This window comes from Neovison vison, chromosome 2, assembly GCF_020171115.1.
Source record: "Neovison vison isolate M4711 chromosome 2, ASM_NN_V1, whole genome shotgun sequence".
Classification (NCBI taxonomy): Eukaryota; Metazoa; Chordata; class Mammalia; order Carnivora; family Mustelidae; genus Neogale; species Neogale vison.
The window spans coordinates 36273569-36295407 of NC_058092.1; the positions used below are offsets into that span (position 1 = coordinate 36273569).

The 21839-nt window shown below is 37.6% G+C and overlaps 1 protein-coding gene across 7 annotated transcripts in view; it reads left to right on the forward strand.

Annotated features, from left to right (window-relative positions):
• MAST2 (microtubule associated serine/threonine kinase 2) overlaps positions 1-21839 on the forward strand; it is a 199311-nt gene that overhangs the window by 126490 nt on the left and 50982 nt on the right. For all 7 annotated transcript variants that reach the window (XM_044238133.1, XM_044238127.1, XM_044238128.1 and 4 more), the window contains one exon: positions 20171-20262. In XM_044238133.1, the coding sequence (XP_044094068.1) occupies positions 20171-20262 (92 nt within the window). The remainder of the gene's footprint in view (positions 1-20170; positions 20263-21839) is intronic.

Below are 21839 nucleotides of genomic sequence, written 5' to 3' on the forward strand. Positions count from 1 at the left end.
GGGGGTTTTGATGGCTGCATAGTATTCCATTGTATATATACACCACATCTTCTTTATCCATTCATCTGTTGATGGACATCTAGGTTCTTTCCATAGTTTGGCTATTGTGGACATTGCTGCTATAAACATTCAGGTGCATGTACTCCTTCAGATCACTACATTTGTGTCTTTAGGGTAAATACCCAGAAGAGCAATTGCTGGGCTGTAGGATAGTACCTCTATTTTCAACTTTTTGAGGAACCTCCATGATGTTTTTCAGAGTGGCTGCACCAGCTTGCATTCCCACCAACAGTGTAGGAGGGTTCCCCTTTCTCTGCATCCTTACCAATATTTGTCCTTTCCTGACTTGTTATTTTTAAGCCATTCTGACTGGCATGAGGTGATATCTCACTGTGGTTCTGATTTGTATTTCCCTGATACTGAGTGATGTCGAGCACTTTTTCATGTGTCTTTTGGCCATTTGACACCCAGATTCTTAAAGGGAAACTGTGTCAGCTTATGTTGCTTGAGTTATCTTCCCTGACCTATCTAAGTTTCTTCTTTCTTGGGTCTCTGAAGGCCAAGGATTGATTATATATGCACATTCTTTAGTCCTTTGTGTGCCTGGTGTAGAACCTTGTGATTAACTGTCACTAATAACCACTGTGATAGAATTTTGGCTATTGAAAGTGGGGACCTGGTCCTTAAAGTAGCCTCTGTATGTATTGCTGCTTCCTAGAAACAGAACTTTGTTTTAATCTTCTCTATTATGGAAATTTGGGCACAGGCCAGACAGCTGGGCTATTTATTGAGGAAGGAGGCAGAAAAGAAGGTCTGTCACTAATGCAGGGTTTAATCTGGGTGTTGGAATAACATATGGAGTCATTATAAGACCTTTTTACATTTTTTAATTTATTTAGATAATCTCTACACCCAACGTGGGATTCAAACTCATGACCCTGAGATCAAGAGTGGCATGCCCTTCTGACTGGGCCAGCCAGGCACCCCTTCAGGACATTTTTGTGTTTTGCTTTAACTAATAGCTCTCAAAGTAGCTGGTCTGGAAATGTAACCTGGGAGTAAGCTCATAATTTGGAATTTCCAAAGAAATGCGGAAACCATGGGAATTACTAAAGACAAACCAAATTTACCACAACTTCTTAGACACTATGTAATGAGGAATAGCTTTATACTATTTCATTTTACCAGGGCCTGTATTTGTGGAGGACCTCTTTAGTGGAAGTATACTTCACTCAAGGAAAATATCTTTAGTCTCAGCATGACTGCGTGGCTCAGTCAGTTGGGCATCTGCCTTCAGCTCAGGTCATGATGCCGGGATCCTAGGATCAAGTCCCACATCAGGCTCCTTGCTCAATGCGGAGCCTGCTTCTCCCTCTGCCTTCTGCTCCCCTGCTTGTGATTTCTCTCTCTCTCCGAGTAAATGAATAAAATCTTTAAAAAAAATCATTAGTCTCACTGGCCATTTTCCTTTGACTACCAAGTGATGTACAGCTTTAAAAATGTATGACAGGACCATTCTCTCCCATTCATTGTTTATGAGTTCTGGGCCCTGAACATACAGACATGCTTAGAATACATAAATTCTGAAGCAGTGACCACTCTTGGGCTTTTGAATTTCTTTCCCATCTCTATGGCCAAGTTTATTCACTTAGAATCCTGGGAATGTGGGGTGCCTGGGTGGCTCAGTCAGTTAAGCATCTGCCTTTGGCTCAGGTCATGATCCCAAGGTCCTGGGATCAAGCCCCACATCGGGCTCCCTGCTCAGTGGGAAGTCTGCTTCTCCCTCTCTCTCTTGTTTGTGCTTGCTCTTTCTCTCTCACAAATAAATAAATCTTAAAAAAAAAAAAAAAGAACGCTGGGAATGTGAACATCAGCTTCAGTCACCAATGACAGAATTATCTGGTCTCTAGATGGTGGGTACATTTACTGAGGAGGGGTGGGGACATGTTGCTGTCGCCATGTTAGGGAACCTTCCCACCATGTCATACAGTTGACAGGGGAGAGTGTTGCACTGGTTTACATTTGGCCAGTTTTTCCTCCACTCCTCAGGATTTTTACTTTATAACTTTTGATTCATTCCAAACATTCTGGATCTTTTAAATCCATGTGGAGTTACCTTGGACATTGACATTTGAGCTTTAGACCTATGTTTATTTCTTTTCACTCTAAGTTGTTATTGTTGCAGGGTGATGTTGCTGTTTTAAGTTTGCCTGTTAAAAACTGCTACAAGTTGAATCATATCCTTGTTTTTGTGGACACATGCCTTCTGAATCATCTTTAGAGTAGAGATCCACATTAAGAAAGTCCTACACATGATCTTAGCCAAAATACCAAGAAGTAATTTCACATTGAGAAAGTCCTAGAGCAACGAGATGTAAATTACATTCAATTTTCAAAAAATTTTAGTACCTTATTGTGATTTAAGATTAACTACTGAGCCTCTCTCTGCCTCATAGTTCCTTGCCTGTATAAGGGGAATACTATTAGTACCTGCTTCATAGGGTATGAGATGCTACATGTAATGCCTTAAATGGTGCCCAGTTAGCACTTAATAAATATCAGCTATTACGATTATTGCCTTTTTTTTTTAAAGATTTTTTTTTTTTAATTTATTTGACAGATCACAAGCAGGCAGAGAGAGAGGAGGAAGCAGGCTCCCCACTGAGCAGAGAACCCAATGCGGGGCTCCATCCCAGGACCCTGAGATCATGACCTGAGCTGAAGGCAGAGGCTTTAACCCACTGAGCCACCCAGGCGCCCCACGATTATTGCTTTAAATGTATAGCTAAATTCAGTAGACTATAAGGAAAATGCCAAGGGGCCCAAATCTAAAAAAAATAGTACAGTGGGAACCAGTGTGGAACTTCTAAAAAAAAGTGAGCTAGAGAGGAAGTGTATTAGTCTTGATATCCTTTGTATTGGTCTTGATATCCTTTAGGGGAAAGAGGATAGGCCTTGAACTTGTTTTGGATAGGGAAACTCTAAGGTAATACACAATTGATATTCCATATATAATTAGGAACCTCGGAGGACTTTATCCTCAGCGGACTAGGAAAACAGTTTACCACTGGCTTGGAGAGATGAAAAGTTCTTTAGTCTCATCTTGGTTTTAAATAGGGCTCTTAATAATAAAAAGTTCTCCTTGAAAATAAACTGTAGGCTTTTATTTAACTGAATTTGGGGCCTGGAGTTTATAAATGTATATGTGGTCTAGGAACTGATTCTGAGTTGGTAATAACCTTGACAAATCTGTCAGAAAGAAACTAAAAATTTCATTTAAATGACTCTCTCTGAAATCAGGTAGTGCAAGGTTCCCATAAATAAAGCCGTACTGAAGGTGATTTCACAGTACAAAATTATAGATCATACAAGGAAACAATCTACCACAAATGAGATTCAATAGAAAAAAAAGAAAGAAGCCTAAGAACTTCAGAAAGTAACATTATGGATAAAGATTATGAAATACGTATATTTAAAATGAATAAAAATATAAAAGACAAAAGAGAAAAAAGACTTATTTAGTAAAGTCCTTATTTCCTTGTTGATCTTTTGCTTAGATAATCTGTCCATTTCAGTTACTACTTTAGTTACTACTACTTTCAGTTACTACTTCAGTTACTACTACTACTACTACTACTACTACTTTCTACTATTATATTGTATAATTGTGGATGTGTTTCTTTGATTTTGTTATTAATTGGCTGCTCCCATGTTAGGGGCATAAATATTTACAATTGTTAGATCTTCTTGTTGGATAGACCCTTTAGTATGGTATAGTGTCCTTCCTCATCTCTTACTATAGTCTTTGGTTTAAAATCTAATTTGTCTGTATAAGGATCGCCACCCCAGCTTTCTTTTGATGTCCATTAGTATGGTAAATGGTTTTCCACTCCAAGACATATTTAGTAAAAAAGTCCAGGCATATTTGGGGAAAACGTAAATTAGAATTCAAGAAATTACTATGTTGTGTCATTAAATTTGAAAAATTAACAGGTTACGTAGTAAAGCTGCAGACAAAGTTAGTAAAATTTTATCTAGAGTGCAGCACAGAGATGGAAAGATACAAAGAATGAATGGGAGCTAAGAAGTATGGAAGATAAAATAAGAATGTCCAACAGAATACAGAGAAATGGGGGGAAAACAATATTTATAGAGATAATGATTGAGACCTTCCAAAACTGATTAGAAATAAAATAACATCATGAAGTACAATAAGCAGAAGTAAATCTCCATCTAGATACATTGCAGTAAAATTGCAGAACCATAAAAACAGAGGTTTTCAAAGGAGCTAGAAAACCCTCAAGAATCCACAAAAGCTAAAAGAACTCTAACAAATGAATTCAGTAAGGAAGCCTACCCAAGAGAATTGGAAACAGATATACACACAAATACACAAATGTTCATAGCAATATTATTTAAAATAGCCATAAAATAGAAACAACCCAAGTGTCCATCAATTTATGAATAGATAAATAAAATGTGGCGTATTTACTCAATGGAATATAATACAGCCATAAAAAGAAATGAAGTACTGATAAAAGCTGCAACGTGGGTGAATCTGGACAACATTGATGCTAACTGAAAGAAACCAGACACAAAAGACCACCTAATGTATTATTCCGTTTCTATGAAATATCCAGAACAGCTGAATCCATAGAGATAGAAAGTACATTGGTGGTTGCCTGGTAAGGGAGGTGGGGGAGGAAGGGAGGTTGGGAGTGACTATTTATGGTTACAAGAGTTCTTTTGGGGGTAATGAAAGCGTTCTGGAGTTAGTGGTGATGGTCGCACAGCTTTGCATGTATACTAAAAAACCCTGAATTACATATTTTAAAAGGTTGAATTCTATGTTATGTGAAATCTAAAAAACAAAGCTAGCGGTTAAAAAAAAAAAGAACTAGAGAAAAAAGAAAAATTAACTACAAAGGAATAATAATCCTAAAAGCAAGCTTCTTAACAGCAATAACAGGAGCCATAAAACAATGGGATAATATCTTTAAGATACTGTGAAAAAAGTCACTCTCAGTAAGAGGTTGTAAGATTCTATACCTGCTTAATTTTCCTTGGAAGTTATTGAGCAAAATAAAAACACTTTCAGGCAAACATCAAAATTGAGAAGTTTTTTATCATTATCAAATTCTGACTGAAATCGTTGCTAAGAAAAGAAGAAAGGTGTAAGATCCAAGAGGAAATGCTGAGCAAAGGAATTGGAAAATCTGTGAGTAAATTTAAGCAAGCAGTTCTTGCATAGAACAGTAATAATTATTAATTTGGCAATATAACAGCAAACTAGACCTGAAATACTGGACCAAATAACATATAAGTTGAAAGGGGATGGGGGAGAATTGGAGTTAAGATCTTTTAATTTTGTTTGGAAGGATTGAGATGCTGGCTAATCTTAGACTTTATTAAGATAGGAGTACTTATTAAAACTTTAATAATAATAATAACTTAAAAAATATAAAACAGTGTATAATTTCCAAATCAATGAAGGAGGGGTTAAAAAATACTTGGTTAATCCAAGAAGAGCTTCCATCAAAAAGAGAGAGGGAGCGAAATGAAAGAAAAGAAAAAGAAAGATAGAGTAAGGGAGATTACGGGAGAACAGGTCGCAGTATCATATAGGGAAATGGGTAAGTCACATTTTAGTAAGGTCTTGAAAGAGGTAAGGGGTTTTTGCCATTGTATTACTGAGGAAAGGGCATTTCAGGTAGAAGAATTAGTGCAATGACTGGTGTAGCTAATAACTTTTATGTTAAATTCGGCTTTGGAAGGTTTTGGGCAGAGTAAAATAATCTGATTTATGTTTTTAAAAGATCATTATGCCTACTTGTGTTGAGAAGACAAGAGTAAACAAGGGAGAATAGTTAGGAAGCTATTGAAACAGTGATTCAACAATTCTATTACTCCATGCTTAATGCTGATAAAGTATACTCTTAATCCTCTTCACCTATTTCATCCATCCCACCACTTTCCTCTGCTCTGGTAATCATCAGCTTGTTCTTTATAGTTAAGATTCTGGTTTTTCTGGTCTCTTTTGTTATTTGTACAGTTGTTCTGTTTCTTAAAGTTCTGTTTCTTATCGTTCAGTTGTTCTGTTTCATATGAGTGAAATCATCTGTCATTTGTCTTTCTCTATTTCACTTAGGATTTTACCCTATAGGCCCATCCATACTGTTGCAAGTGGCAAGATTTCCTTCTTTTTGATGGCCGAGTAATACTCCATTGCATATATATACCACATCTTCTCTATCCATTCATCTATTGATGGACACTTGGGTTGTTTTCATATATTGGCTATTGTAAATAATGCTGCAATAAACTTAGAGATACCTACAGCTTTTCGAATTAGTGTTTTTGTACTCTCTGGGTAGATACCCAGTAGTGGAATTATTAGATCATGTAGTAAATCTATTTTTGATTTTTCAAGGAACCTCCATACTGTTTTCCATAGTGGCTGCACCAGTTTGCATTCCCACCAATAGTGAATGAGTGTTCCTTTTTCTCCACATCCTCACCAACACTTGTTGTTTCTTGTGTTTTTGATTTAGTCATTCTGACAGGTGTGAGGCAATATTGTAGTTTCGATTTGCATTTCCCTGATGATGAGTGATGTTGAACAACTTTTCATGTGTCTGTTGGCCATCTGTATGTCTTATTTGGAGACAGTCTGTTTATGTCTTCTGCCCATTTTTAAATTGTATATATTTGTGTTTTTGAGTTGTATTAGTTCTATATATATTTTGGATATTAGTCCCCTAGTGGATATATTATTTGCAAATAATATATTGTCTTTTAGTTTTGTTAATGGTTTCCTTTGCTGTGCAGAAGCTTTTTATTTTGATGTAGTCCCCTTAGGGTTTTGTTGGGGGGGAGGGGTTTTTGTTTCCCTTTCCTCAGGAGACGTGTCTAGAAAAACGTTGCCATAGCTGATGTCAGAGTAATACCTATGCTCTCTTCCAAGATATTTATGGTTTCAGTTCTCCCATTTACTGGGATGATCAAATGATTAATCCATTTTGAGTTTATTTTTGTGTATGGTGTAAGAAAGTGGTACAGTTTCTTTCTTTTTTATGTAGCTGTCTAGTTTTCCCAATACCATTTGTTGAAGGGACTTTTTTCCCAGTGCATAATCTTGCTTCTTAGTTAAAGACTAATTTGCCATATAATCATGGGTTTATTTCTGGGCTCTCTATTGTGTTCCATGCCCTCTATGTGTCTTTTTTTTTATATAATTTTTTATTTTTTATAAACATATAATATATTTTTATCTCCCGGGGTACAGGTATGTGAATCACCAGGTTTACACACTTCACAGCACTCACCATAGCACATACCCTCCCCAATGTCCATAAACCAACCCCCCTCCCCCCAGCAACCCTCAGTTTGTTTTGTGAGATTAAGAGTCACTTATGGTTTGTCTCCCTCCCAATCCCATCTTGTTTCATTTATTCTTCTCCTACCCCCTTAACTCCCCCTGTTGCATCTCCACATCCTCATATCAGGGAGATCATATGATAGTTGTCTTTCTCCGCTTGACTTATTTCGCTAAGCATGATACCCTCTAGTTCCATCCACGTCGTCGCAAATGGCAAGATTTCATTTCTTTTGCTGGCTGCATAGTATTCCATTGTGTATATATACCACATCTTCTTTATCCATTCATCTGTTGATGGACATCTAGGTTCTTTCCATAGTTTGGCTTTTGTGGACATTGCTGCTATAAACATTCGGGTGCATGTGCCCCTTCGGATCGCTACGTTTGTATCTTTAGGGTAAATACCCAGTAGTGCAATTGCTGGGTCATAGGGTAGTTCTATTTTCAACATTTTGAGGAACCTCCATGCTGTTTTCCAGAGTGGTTGCACCAGCTTGCATTCCCACCAACAGTGTAGGAGAGTTCCCCTTTCTCCTCATCCTCGCCAGCATCTGTCATTTCCTGACTTGTTGATTTTAGCCATTCTGACTGGTGTGAGGTGATATCGCATTTCCCTATGCCGAGTGTTATGGAGCACTTTTTCATGTGTCTGTTGGCCATCTGGATGTCTTCTTTGCAGAAATGTCTGTTCATGTCCTCTGCCCATTTCTTGATTGGATTATTCTTTGGGTGTTGAGTTTGCTAAGTTCTTTATAGATTTTGGACACTAGCCCTTTATCTGATATGTCGTTTGCAAATCTCTTCTCCCATTCTGTCAGTTGTCTTTCGGTTTTGTTAACTGTTTCCTTTGCTGTGCAAATACTTTTGATCTTGATGAAATCCCAATAGTTCATTTTTGCCCTTGCTTCCCTTGCCTTTGGCGATGTTCCTAGGAAGATGTTGCTGCAGCTGAGGTCAAAGAGGTTGCTGCCTGTGTTCTCCTCAAGGATTTTGATGGATTCCTTTCTCACATTGAGGTCTTTCATCCATTTTGAGTCTATTTTCGTGTGTGGTGTAAGGAAATGGTCCAATTTCATTTTTCTGCATGTGGCTGTCCAATTTTCCCAACACCATTTATTGAAGACACTGTCTTTTTTCCACTGGACATTCTTTCCTGCTTTGTCGAAGATTAGTTGACCATAGAGTTGAGGGTCTATTTCTGGGCTCTCTGTTCTGTTCCATTGATCTATGTGTCTATTTTTGTGCCAGTACTATACTGTTAGTATTACTACAGCTTTGTATTATATCTTGAAATCTGGGATTGTGGTACCTGCAGTTTTGTTCCTCTTTTTCATGATTGCTTTGGCTATTCAGGGTCTTTTTTGCATGTGTTTCCACACAAATTTTCAGATTATTTCTTCTAGTTCTATGAAAAATGCTGTTTTGTTTTGTTTAGTTTTGGTTTTTTAGATTTTATTTAAAAAAATTTTTTTAATTAAAAAATGATGACACAAACAAATATAAAGAAATTACATTCTCAAGTTGGGAGAAATTTTTTTAATTAAAAAAATTTTTTTTAAAGATTTTATTTTATTTGAGAGAGAGAAACAGAGAGAGCGTGAGAATGAGCAGGGACAGGGACGGGTAGAAAAGCAGACCCTTCCCTGAGCAGGGAGCCGGACCCAACCCAGGGCTCCATCCCAGGACCCTGGATGACCTGAGCTGAAGACAGACACTTAACCAGCTGAGCTACCCAGGTGCCCCTAAGATTTTATATTTTTAAAGTAATCTCCATACCCAACTTGGGACTCGAACTCGAAGCCCCGAGACAAAGAGTCATGTGCTCTGACTGAGATAGCTGGGTGCCCCTGTTGCATTAAATCTGTAGATTGCTTTTGGTAGTATCAACACTTTATCAGTATTTTCTCCCAACTTGAGAATGTAATTTCTTTATATTTGTTTGTGTCATCTTCAATTTCTTTCATCAGTGTTTTATGGTTTTTAGAATAGAGGTCCTTCACCTCCTTTATTACATTCATTCCTAGGTATTTTATTCTTTTTGGAATTTGGCAATTCAAACGGGGTTATTTTCTTAATTTCTCTTTCTGCTACTTCATCATTGATGTCTAGAAAGGCAATAGATTTCTGTATATTGATTTTTATATCCTGTGACTTGACTGAATTCATTTATCCCTTCTAGCAGTTTTTTGGATGAGTATTTCAGGTTTTCTGTATACAGTGTCATGTCATCTGCAAATAGTGAAAGTTTTACTTTTTCCTTACCAGTTTGGGTGCCTTTTATTTCTTGTCTGATTGCTGTGGCTAGGACTTCCAGTACTATGTTGAGTAAAAGTGGTGAGAGTGCACATCCTTGTCTTCTTTGTGGCCTTAGGGGGAAAGCTCTGTTTCTCCCCATTGAGTATGCTGTTTTTCTGTGGGTTTTCATATATGGCCTTTATTATGTTGAGGTATATTCCCTCTAAACCTACTTTGTTGAAGTTTTTTTCATGAATGGAAATTGTACTGACAAAAATGCTTTTTCTGCATTTATTGAAATGATTATGTGGCTTTTGTCCTTTCTCTTATTGAAGTGATAGCCATTGATTGGTTTGCAAATATTCACTCACCCTTCTATCCCAGGAATAAATCCCACTTGATTGTGATGGGTGGATTTTTTAAATATATTGTTGTATTTGATTAGCTAATATTTTGTTGAGAATTTTTGCATCTGTGTTCATTAGAGATATTGGCCTGTAGCTTTCTTTTTTTGTAGTGTTTTATTTTATTTATTTGAGAGAGTATTTACCTAGTTTTGGTATCTGTAATGCTAACCTCAAAGAATGAATTTGAAGTCTAGCTTCTTAGTCTTCACAGAGACATTGTCATGGTTGTTACTCTGAAATAACATTTGAAAGTCCTTGATCTTAAGTGATCCCAGTTTCTTCTGTATTTTATTGATCACTCTTAATGAACCAGAAGTGGTTTTTTCCTCATGCTGAATTTTGAAGGGAAGTAGCCACTTGTTAGCAAAAAAGTATTGAGTTCTCAAGTTTCTCAGAGCAGCTGGACTTGAGGGATTTGGAGATTGGAGAGGTATTGCTTCAGACTGGGAAGGAGACCTGCTAAATGAGTTTACAGCAGCTCCTGCAGGGAGGGGGCAGGGGCAGATTTGCATACCTGTTAGTTGATGGATAGAAGCATTTTTGAAGGCTGGGATTTCTCCAAATACGGCCACAATGCGACAGTATCACAGAGATTGCACAGGGTGCTTTAGTCGTTGCTGCCACTATCCACCGAGATGACTATGGTGAAGCATATAGGAAAGTGAAATGTTAGGCCTTGCTCCAAGTGACCAAGTGACTGGGATGGTATTAACCAGCAGTCTGATTTAACCCAGTTCTTGAAACAGGCATCAGAGAATCAGCTCAGAGGACTTCTAGGTCAGCTGAGAGTTAATGTGGCTGACTCTGTAAACATCCAGTACTTTGATCTTAGTGGAATGAAGGAATTAAGACCTGATCTTTATCTTCTAGGATACAGGGGAAATGGCCAGAGTCTGTTGAAATGGAAAAATTAGTCAGTTCCTTGTTTCAGAGCCCAGCTGAGTCATGGCATCTGTACCAGGGTGTCTGACCTTTTTTTCCCCTGGCAGCTGTTGCAGATTTGCCAGTTGAGATTATGTGTACCTTCATAAAAAGACATGTGACCTGGAAATATGATCTTCAGCGTTTTGGATTTTGTTTTAAATTTTAAATAAGATCATGGCAAATGAAATTAGGATCAATTATCTGTTCCTGTGGTGTCAAGAGATCTTCATTTTCTTACACAAGGAGTTTAAACACAATGGTTTGATATACCTTTCACAGGCAAGGTATACAGGCATCCTCTCTTATTTTAATCCTTATGACAAATCCATTCATCCATTCATTCATTCATTTAACAAATATTTTTTGAGAGCCTTCCATGTGCCAGGCAGTGTTCTAGGAACTAAGGAATATAGCAGTAAGCAAAGCATGCACAGGCTTCTCGCCTCATGGAGCTTAGATTTTAATGGGAAGAGAGACATCAAACAAAATGAATTTGCAAAATATGTAGTATGTTAGATAGTGATAAGTTCTCTTGAGAAAAATACATTGGGAAGGGAAGACAGGGAGTTTTGTGGGGGGAGTTACATTTTAAATAGCATAATAAGGAGCAAATTCATGGAGAAGACTGCACTTGAACAAAAACCTTAAGGAGGTGTGGGAGCAAACCTTGAGGCTATCTGGGGAAACAGAGCAAAGGAAATACCATTTGTAAAGGCTCTGAGGCAGTGGCATGCTGGGCCTACTCTAAGAGAAGGAAGGAAGCCCATGTATCTGGAGTAGAGTAAGAGGGAAAGAGGTAATGTAATTCAGACCATGTAAAGCCTTGTAGGCCACTGTAAGAATATTGACTTTCATTCTCAGTGAGACAGGGAGAATTTTATTTATTTATTTATTTTCAAAATTTTACATTTCCTTTTTAAATTTTTTTTTATTATGTTAGTCATCATGCAGTACATCCTTCGTTTTTGTTGCAGACAGGGAGAATTTTAAGCAGAAGAGTGACTTTGACATTACTTACATTAAAAAAATATTTTTTATTGTTTTTATTGAAGTATGATCGAAGCATAATAGATTGTACATGTTTAAAACATAAAATTTGATGGGTTTTGATATATGCATGCATCTGTGAAACCATCATGACAGTCAAGATAAACATATCTAGAAGTCCCCCAAATTTCCTCATGCCTCTGTATGATCCCTCTCCTGCGTCCGGTCAGGCAACCACTAATCTGCTATCACTGTAGGTTAGTGAGCATTTTCTTAAATTTAATATAAGTGGAATCATTCAGTGTGTACTCTTTTATGTCTGGATTCTTGCTTTCATCATAATTATTTTGCAGTTCATCCATTGTTTGACTTAGTATTTCATTCCTTTTTATTACAGAGCAGTTGTCCAGTGTATAGATATATTATGAATGATCGTTCTTGTCAGTGGATATTTGAGGTGGTTTCTAGTTACTGACTGTCACAAATAATAAATAGCATATAGTTTGGCCCTGCTATTTTGTTCAATCTGAAAGTCTCTGCTGTAATTTGAATATGTTTTGAGAACATTTATATTTTATGTGATTATTGGTGTAATTGGCTTAAATCTGTTATCTTACTATTTGTTTTCTGTTTTGCCCATCTGTACTTATTTTCCCTTCTTTTTTTTTTTTTTTTTTTTTGCCTTTTTTTGGATTGTGTATGTTTTATGGTTCCATTTTATTTCCTTTGTTGGCTTATTAACTATACCTTTTTTTTAGTAGCTGCATTAGTTTGTATAGTATAAAATTGTAACTCATTACGGTTTACCTTCAAGTAATACTATATCACTTCACATTTAATGTAAGAGCCTCACAGTGTTGTACTTCCATTCTCTCCAAAGCTTTGTGCTGTGGCTGTCCCCCATTTTATATCTACATAGGCTTGTAAAGCCCACAGTAAATTATTATATTTCCTTTAAAACTCAATTATCTTTTAAGATGATTTTAAAAATAAAAATCAAGATTTATATTTGCCCATATATTCACCATTTCTGGTGCTTTTCTTTACTCTGTGTAGATCCAGATTTCTATCTGGTATCATGTCCTTTTGCCTGAAGGCCTTAATGCAGGTCTGTTGGTAATGAATTATTTCAGCTTTTCTTTGTGTTAAAAAGTCATTATTTTGGCTACCTTTTTGAGAGATATTTTCACTTGGTATTGAATTTGGTGTTCAATATTTTAAGACATGTCTTTTCTATCTTCTGGGTTGCATCTTTTTCCAATCAGAAGTCTATTGTCATTGTTACCTTTGTTCTGTGTGTTTAGATAATCTTTATATGTGGTGCTATTAAGATTTTATCACTGATTATAAGTAATTTGATTATTATGTACTTTGGCATATTTTTCTTCATGTTTCTTGTCCTTGGGGTCCATTGAGTTTCTTGGATCTGTGAGTTTAGTATATGTGCTGCCGAAGCGAGCACAGGATCTGTGAGTTTATAGTTATCATCAATTTGGAAATTTTTTAGCAGTTAGTTCTTCAAGTATTTTTTTGGTCCCTCCCTTCCTTTTAGGGACTCTAATTACACGTTTAGTCTGCTTGAAGTTGTCTCACTGCTTGCTGTTGCTGTTTTCAGTTTTAAATATTTTCTTTTCTGTTTCATTTTGCATAGCTTCTCTTGCTATGTCTGGGTTCACTGATCTTCTGCAGTGCCTCATCTCTGTTAATGCCATCCAGTTTAATTTTCATCTGAGATTCTTATTCTCTAGAAATGTTATTTGTGTTTTTTAAATATCGTGAATATTCATAAATCTCTCCTTCACATGCCAATACTTTCCTGTAGCTTATTGAAAATATGGAATATAGTTATAGTAACAATTTTAGTGTTCTGTTAATTCTATCATCTCTATCATTTCTGCATCTATTGATATCCCACTCATTATGGGTCCTATTTGCCTGCTTTTTCCCATGCCTAGTGATTTTGTATTACATACGAAACAGTGTGGATTTGTTATATGTGAATATTTTTATTCCTTTTTAAATTAAATTCATTAACATACAGAGTAATATTAGTTTTAGGTGTAGGATTTAGTGATTCAACACTTGTATACATCTGGTGCCCATCACAACAAGTGCTCTCCTTAGTCCCCGTTACGTATTTAACCCATCTCCCCACCACCACCTCCCCTCTAGTAACCATCAGTTTGTTCCCTATAGTTAAGAGTCTGTTTCTTGGTTATCATCTCTTTTTCTTCCTTTTCCGTCTGTGTTCATTGTTTTGTTTCTAAATCCCACATATGAGTATACTCATGTGGTATTTGTCCTTCTCTGACTGACTTATTTTGCTTAGCATAATACTCTTTAGCTCTATCCACAGCATCTCAAATATCAAGAGTTCTTTTTTTTATGGCTGAGTAATATTCCATTGTGCATATATACCACCTCTTCTTTATCCATTCATCTGTCAGTGGACATTTGGGCTCTTTCCATACTTTGGCTGTTGTTGATGGTGCTGCTATAAACATCAGCATGCATGTATCCCTTTGAATCAGCATTTTTGTATCCTTTGGGTAAATACTTAGTAGTGCAATTGCTGGATCCCAAGGTAGTTCTTTTTTTTTTTTTTTTAAGATTTTATTTATTTGACAGAGAGAGAGAGTGAGCGAGCATGAGGAGGCAGAGAGGCAGCAGAGAGAGAGGGAAGCAGGCTCCCTGCTGAGCAGAGAGCTCTCCCAGGATCCTGAGACCATGACTTGAGCTGAAGGCAGAGGCTTAACCTTACACTGAGCCCCCCAGGCACCCCCCAGGGTAGTTCTATTTTTAACTTTTTGAGGAACCTCCATATTGTTTTCCAGAGTGGCTGCACCAGTTTGTATTCCTACCAACAAGCAGTGTGAGGGTTCTCCTTTCTCCGCATCCTCACCAACACCTGTTGTTTCTTGTGTTGTTAATTTTAGCTATTCTGACAGGTATGAGGTGGTATCTCGTCGTGGTTTTGATTTGTATTTCCCTGATGATGAGTGATATTGAACATCTTTTCATTTCATGTGTTTGTTGGCCATCTGTATGTCTTTTTGGAAAAATGTCTATTTGTGTCCTCTGCCCATTTTTAAACTGGGTAATTTGTTTTTTGGGGTGTTGGGTTTTATGAGTTCTTTATATATTTTGGGTACTAACCCTTTATCAGATATGTCATTTTTATTCCTTTCAATATTTTTGAGCCTTAACTGAGATACAGTTAAGTTACTTGGAAATAGTTTGATCTTTTTCAGGATTACTTTTAAGCTTTGTTAGGTAGGACCAGAGTAGCATTTGGGACTAATATTTTCTTTCTGCTGTCCCATGAATAACCAGATTTTCATCTTCTGAGTGCTCAGATCACAAACTATTTCTGACCCTATGTGTACACTGAGGAATTTTCACCTCCTTTTCTTGGGTAGCTTTTTCAACTCAAGGAGACTGCCAGGCTCTGTGCAGGCACCTCCTCCCTGCACTGTTGCTGGGAAGTTTTTTCAGATAGTAAGGTTGGGTAATCATAGTACTCACGTTGTTTGTTCCCTTCTCTCTCTCTCTCTCTTTCTTTTTTTAATTTATTTATTTTTTTCAGTGTAACAGTATTCATTGTTTGTTCCCCTTCTCTTAATGATCACTGTCCTGGATTACTATTTGACCAGGGTCTGAAAATTGTTTCATTTTTTTGGTCTAGTTTATTATATGAGAGGGTAATTATATTATTTGTTACTCTATCATGATTGGAAGTAGAAGTATTTTCTGAATTATATTTTAAAGGCTGTTTTGTTGAGAACAGATTCCACGGGAACAAAAGTGGAAGCAGGACTACCAACAAGGTAGCTAGTTTACTTAATTCAGATAAGTGGCTTGATCCAAGGTGGTAGTGGTAAAAGAAGTGAAAAAATGATCAGCTTTGGATATATTTTGATGTTAAGGCCAACAAAATTTATGTTGGGTCGATATACAAAATTTATGGTGGGTCGAAAGAGAGGAGTCCAGAATGACACACAAGGTTTATATTACCTTCATTTTATAATTGAGAACACCAGAGCATGAGAGTTTATGAGGCTTGTTCAAGGTCAAACAGCCAGTTTCAAACTCAGATCTTCTAACTGCAAAGCCCTGTCTCTTTCTACTGTACCGCAGTGACACTTAACACTGAGTGTAGGATAAGCTACAAGTGTTAGAAGAGTACAAAGAAAAGAGAGACATTAGCCTGCTTGGAAGAATAAAGGAGCATCCATACAAATCCTCATTTGAACTCATGCTTTCTAAAAATTTGGTTTAATTGGGTAAGTCCACGAGGAGAGAGCATTAATTATTAAGGGAGTAGGGTGACCTGAAGTGCAGAAGTCTCTTAGGTAACTTTGACTCAGGATTCCCTTGATCTGGGTAAGCTCGCCAAAGGTCAATATAATTTCATATGGATGTTTTGTAAAATTTCTAATGTTCAAAACTGAAGGGCCTACTGACAATATTTGTATCCTATTTGCCCTTAGAACAGGGGGCTGAATAAACATAGGTGTGTTTCTTTTTAAGAAGATCCAAAAGACAAAATCTTACTTGAGATCCTTAACATAAAACAACAACAACAAACCTTTATAGTAGGGTTAATTTGAATGGCCATGGTGAGGAATTTGAATTAGATTGCAAATGGGATGGGAAGCCATTGGAGGGTTTTTTTTTTTAAAGATTTATTTATTTATTTGAGAGAGAGAGAGAGAGCTCGCACACACATATATGTGAATGGGGGAGGAATGGAAGGAGGGGGATAGAGAATCTCCTGCAGACTCCCTGCTGAGTATGGAGCCTAATGTGGGGCTTGCTCCCGGGACCCGGAGATCATGACCTAAGATGAAATCAAGAGTCAGGCACTTAACTGGTGCTCCACCATTGGAGTTTTTAAAAAGGGAATGCACGTGATTTCATCTATGATTTTTAAAATATTACTGTGACTGATAGGTGAAGAATAGACTGCTAGAGCTGGGGGTGGGCAGGAAGAATCAAAGTGGAAGGAAGATCCTTCAGAAATCTTTTATAGACTTGAACTGGAGTTGAGGTAGTATCGAAGGTAATGAGAATGGCTTGCATTCAGGGTATATTTTTAAGGTATAATTCCACAGAACTTGCTGGTTGTTTTGGGTGTGGGTGTGAAGAAAAGAGAATGAACAATGATTCATAGGTTTTTGCCTGAGCATCTGGATGAATGGTGGTACCATGCAGTGAGATAGTACAACTTAGGGAGGAGTAGCAGATTTTAGAGGGAACTTGAAGAGCTCTGTTTTAGAAATGTTAATTTGAGATGCCTTTTAAGACATCCAGTTGGAGATGTCAAGTAGGCACTTAAATATATGAGTCTTGCACTCTCAGGAGAGAGCACAGTATTAGCAATAAAATGCTAGGTATTGTTAATTAACATCAAAGATTTAAAACTATGAAACTGGAGGGGTGCCTGGGTGGCTCAGTTGGTTAAGCATCTGACTCTTGATTTTGGCTCAGGTCATAATCTCAGCGTTGTGAGATCGAGCACTTCATCGGACTCCATGCTGGGTATGGAGCCTGCTTAAGATTCCCTCCTCTCTTCCTTGCCCTTTTCCCCCAACTCCCTACTCATGTGCTCTCTCTCTCTCTCTCTCTCTCTCTCAAAAACTATGAAACTGGAGGGAAAAAAAATAATTTAAGGAGTGAATGTAGGGAGAGAAAAACAATATTTCAGATCTGAGCCCCTGAGTACTAAATGATTTAGTGGTCAGGAAGAGAAGGAGCTGGCAAAGGAGAATAAAAGATGAGCAACTAGTGAGATAGGAAGACCAGGAAATCATCATGTCCTAGAAACTAAAGAAAGAAAAGTGTCTCAGGAAGAGTTACACAGATATTAGGTTGAACAAAAGGCAAGCCCACACAAAAATACATAGTGTGCAATTCTACTTATAGGAAATCCAGTAAAACAAAAATAATACCATATGTTAGAAGAAACTGATTGGGAGACAAGAGTTTGACTGGAAAGGGGCACATGAGAACTTTCTGGGGTAATAGAATTATTGTCTTTTGTTTTGGATGTTGTTATATGGATATATATAATTATCTCATGAACAGAACACTTAAGATCGGTATATTTTGTTGACTATAAATTAAATTCCAATTAAAAAAGTTTTTAAAAGAGGGAGTTAAAACTAAATGATGTTGAGAGGTTAATTAGATGAGGATCAAGGTCATTGGTGATTTTGACAGCAGTGATTTCAATGGAAGAATGGGGATGATTGACTCAAATGGACTGAAGAGAGAATAGGAAATGGAGGTGTGAAGATGACAAGTGTAGAACCCCCACATGGAATCTTTCCTAAAGACGGGAGCAAAGAACTGCACAAGCCAGGGAGCCTAGGAAAGATTTTGTTTTTATTTTTGTGTGATGGAAGAAATGACATGTTTTTACAATGATGAGAATGATTTAGTAGGAAGTAGAAATTCATGGCAGAGGAGAGGGAGGGCAGTGTAGGTGGAGACTTTAAAGAGGAAAGTCAGAGGAGTTGCCTTTGACAGGAGCATGGTGTTTCCTTCTGCTTTTGTAGATAGGAAACCAGAGTATACGGATACAAATTTAGGCTAATAGACTTGTATAGCAAGAATATGAAGCATTTTTGTGTTGTTGCTTTTTACCCCCAGTTGAATAAAAAGCAAAGTCAGCAGATGAGTGTGAGATTTGGGGAAGGAGTGCTGGAAGTTTGGAGAGAAGATGCGAGTTAGTTGTCTTGGAGAGAGAGTGAGCACACATTGTCCAGGTAACTGCAGTATGGTTAAGAAGACCCACTTGATATTTATCATCTTAAATATAAAGAGACACTGGCCAGCATGATTTGGGGTTTTTCTTTAGTCACCCTTCAGCTGCCCGAGTGCAGTTGTAAAATAGATGGAAAGTTCGGTTTAAAATGGTTGGGATTTCACCAGGACTGTGGTGTCCTGTGTGTGTATTATGATGGGGTTTAAGCAAGGTTTCAGTTAGAACTAGAATTTAAATTGAATGTTGAGCAAAGAAGTTGAGAATATAGGCAGTTTGCTGACGACAGAATGAGTTCATGGAGACACACTGCAAGCTTTTCTTGTTGGAAGATCAGAGAATAAAGGGAGACTGTTTCACATTGGAGAAACAAGAAGCTTGGACATATGATGGTGACTGAGTAATGAAGGCTGTGAGACAGGATTAGATTTTTCCTGATGGTTTCTTAGGGGAAAGTGCTCATTATTTCTTATCATGATCTCATTCTTGAGATTGATCTCAATCCTTTCTGTGATTTCCTGTCACATTTCCAGTAGTTCTTTAGGACAGTCTACCAGACCTACAGAGTCTGCCTGTGACCTACCCCCATACCCTTTCTAACCCACTCTTTTTCCTATCGTTCTCCCCTCCTGACGCCCATTTTACTTTATCTTGAACATTCCGCCTCCTCCCCCCATCCCTCTCTTTATCTTTCTTCATAGCAGTACTCCAGTTTGAGGACAGAGACTTTTCTCTTGTTTCCTATTGCTTCCCTAGCATCTAGAACAGTGTCTGGTGTCAAGTAGGTGTTTGGTAAATATTTGTTTGGATGAATATAAATGGCAAGTATCCCTAATACCTTTCAAATACATTTATACACGTTTTCACTAGCAAGTGTAGCATGAAATGGCTTTTCATGATGATTTGGTTTTCTCCAACCACAACAAAAAAGACTCAGGCATTAATTAACATGTTATAGGAAGACAGTTTTTAGAAAGAACCCACCTGTTCTACAATTTATGGTGAAATGAAAGTATTACTTAATTCTTGATTAAGCAGTTTTTTAAAAATAAATTTCATGGGTTACGTTAATGGTTTCATTTTTATGATAAGAACATTAATTTTTATGAAATATGAGAATATGATTTGTGCATTTTGTTTTCTAAATTTACCATGACCATTCTTCAGATACCACTAAATCATGGATGTTTAGAGGATCTCCTTGAATTTGCTTGGGAAGCAAAACCTAAACATTACAAAGTACAATGGCAATACAAGATAAAAGTCAAGACAGTGACAAAAGTAATTGTAAAGCAGAATGCTACAAATTATGAAGTCTTTCTAGGGCAAACAGAATTTGCTGCCTCAGTTCAGTTTGAAGTAGTATAATGCTCAGTCCGTGGAATGATGTCACTCTTGTTCCTCAGTAGCCATTTAAGTTCTCTGAGCCCATGGTGGACCCTATTATAACTGACATTTCTGTTTTCATTGCAGTTGTCGGACAAGTAACCGCAAGAGTTTGATTGTGACCTCTAACACATCACCTACACTACCAAGGCCACACTCACCACTCCATGGCCACACAGGTGAGTGCCTGAAGGTTAAGAAAGGTGGGGGAAAGAGTGACCAGTGACACCTAATTTCTTCCCTACTTCTCACTTTGTGTGGCTCAGCATACTACATTGTTACTTCACTCAGTTGACTGAGGAATATCGAGTTCATGGGCATGCTTTCTATGGGAGAATGTGTTCAGTCTGTTTTTGACTCTTAGTTGTTTCTTGCCTTGACCTGCCAACATTCCTTTTGGCCTTGTGCATGTTTTGGGGCCGGGTTTGTTTCCTGGGTCTATGGTGTCTGTTCTGGTATATAGAGAGAGTGTTATGGCTCCAGCCATCTGGGGCCATGTGAAAAGAGCTTTATTAAATGTTGTCCTACCATACCCAAGGGGCAGCCCTTACAAGGATGGTTTTCTGCCTCATGCGACTTCTGATAACTTTCTCTGTTAGAATAGGAGTCAACAAAAGTGATAGGAATATTTGTTTTAAGTTGGTATTGATTTCACATATTGTAATTGAAGCAAATGATCTCTATATTCAGATTCTGCTCCATCTGGAATATGGGCTCCTCCAAACAGTATAAGGACTGATTTACTTGCCTCTGACTGGGGAATATAGAAAAATTAAGAGGGAGAAGACCTCATTTGAGTTAGCCATATATTTTAGTTTAGACATGTATTTTTGCATCTCAGGGAGGCCAGCAAAGGGGCCTTAGCTTTGCTAAAGGGGTTGCTGCACTGTTACACTGTTCACTGCTACATTATTTACAGTGGGAGTTCCAGACCTAGGTGTAATGGAAATGGAACAGGCTTGGAACCATAGGAAGCTGTTAAGAGCTTACTGCGTGGGTAAGCCATGGACCTTGTCTATCCTTGGGCAATAAAACAGTACCAAAGCAATGAAACAGCTCATCATCAGCCAGATAAGACAGATCTTTTTCGCTTGGGTTTGTCTCCTTGCTCACAGTTTACTGTGTCTTTGGAGGGAGAAAATGAGGGTGCATATGGAATAGTTGTCTAAGCACTGGCGATTCTGAAATTGCTCTTTGTCCTTGGGAGAAGGTTCTCACTTTACTGGGCTCCTATCCAAGTATTCAGTGGGCTCATGGCCCATTTCCAGGAATCAATAAAACTCTTAAACACTAACTGTCACGTTAGAAGACACCATGAAGAGTGCAGGAGGACCCAGGGGATTGGAGACCTACTAAGACTGGAAAGCAAAGCTCTCATTGTGTTTAGATATGTTCCTCCTCAAACTGACTGGGTAATGTGCACTCTACCCTGGAACTTTGTTAAAACAAAGGCTGACCTGGCCTTTTCATCCTATAGAAATAAATTTAGCATCTCTAGACCTTATACATTATTTCACAACTATAATGTGAGTACTAGGCATTAATTACTACTGGCTGTTCCTTTCTGAGATGATTATCTATTTAGATTCCCAGCAGTTAGAGTTTAGGACTAGATCTTCCCTATTCAAGGGACTCTGATTGAGAACATCATCTGGTCTTTCAGCCTGCCTAGGGCTGTGGACTGTAACTTTGAATTAATATGTATAACATACTTCATATTCCATAAATGTTACCTGTCATCATCATCATCTCTCCC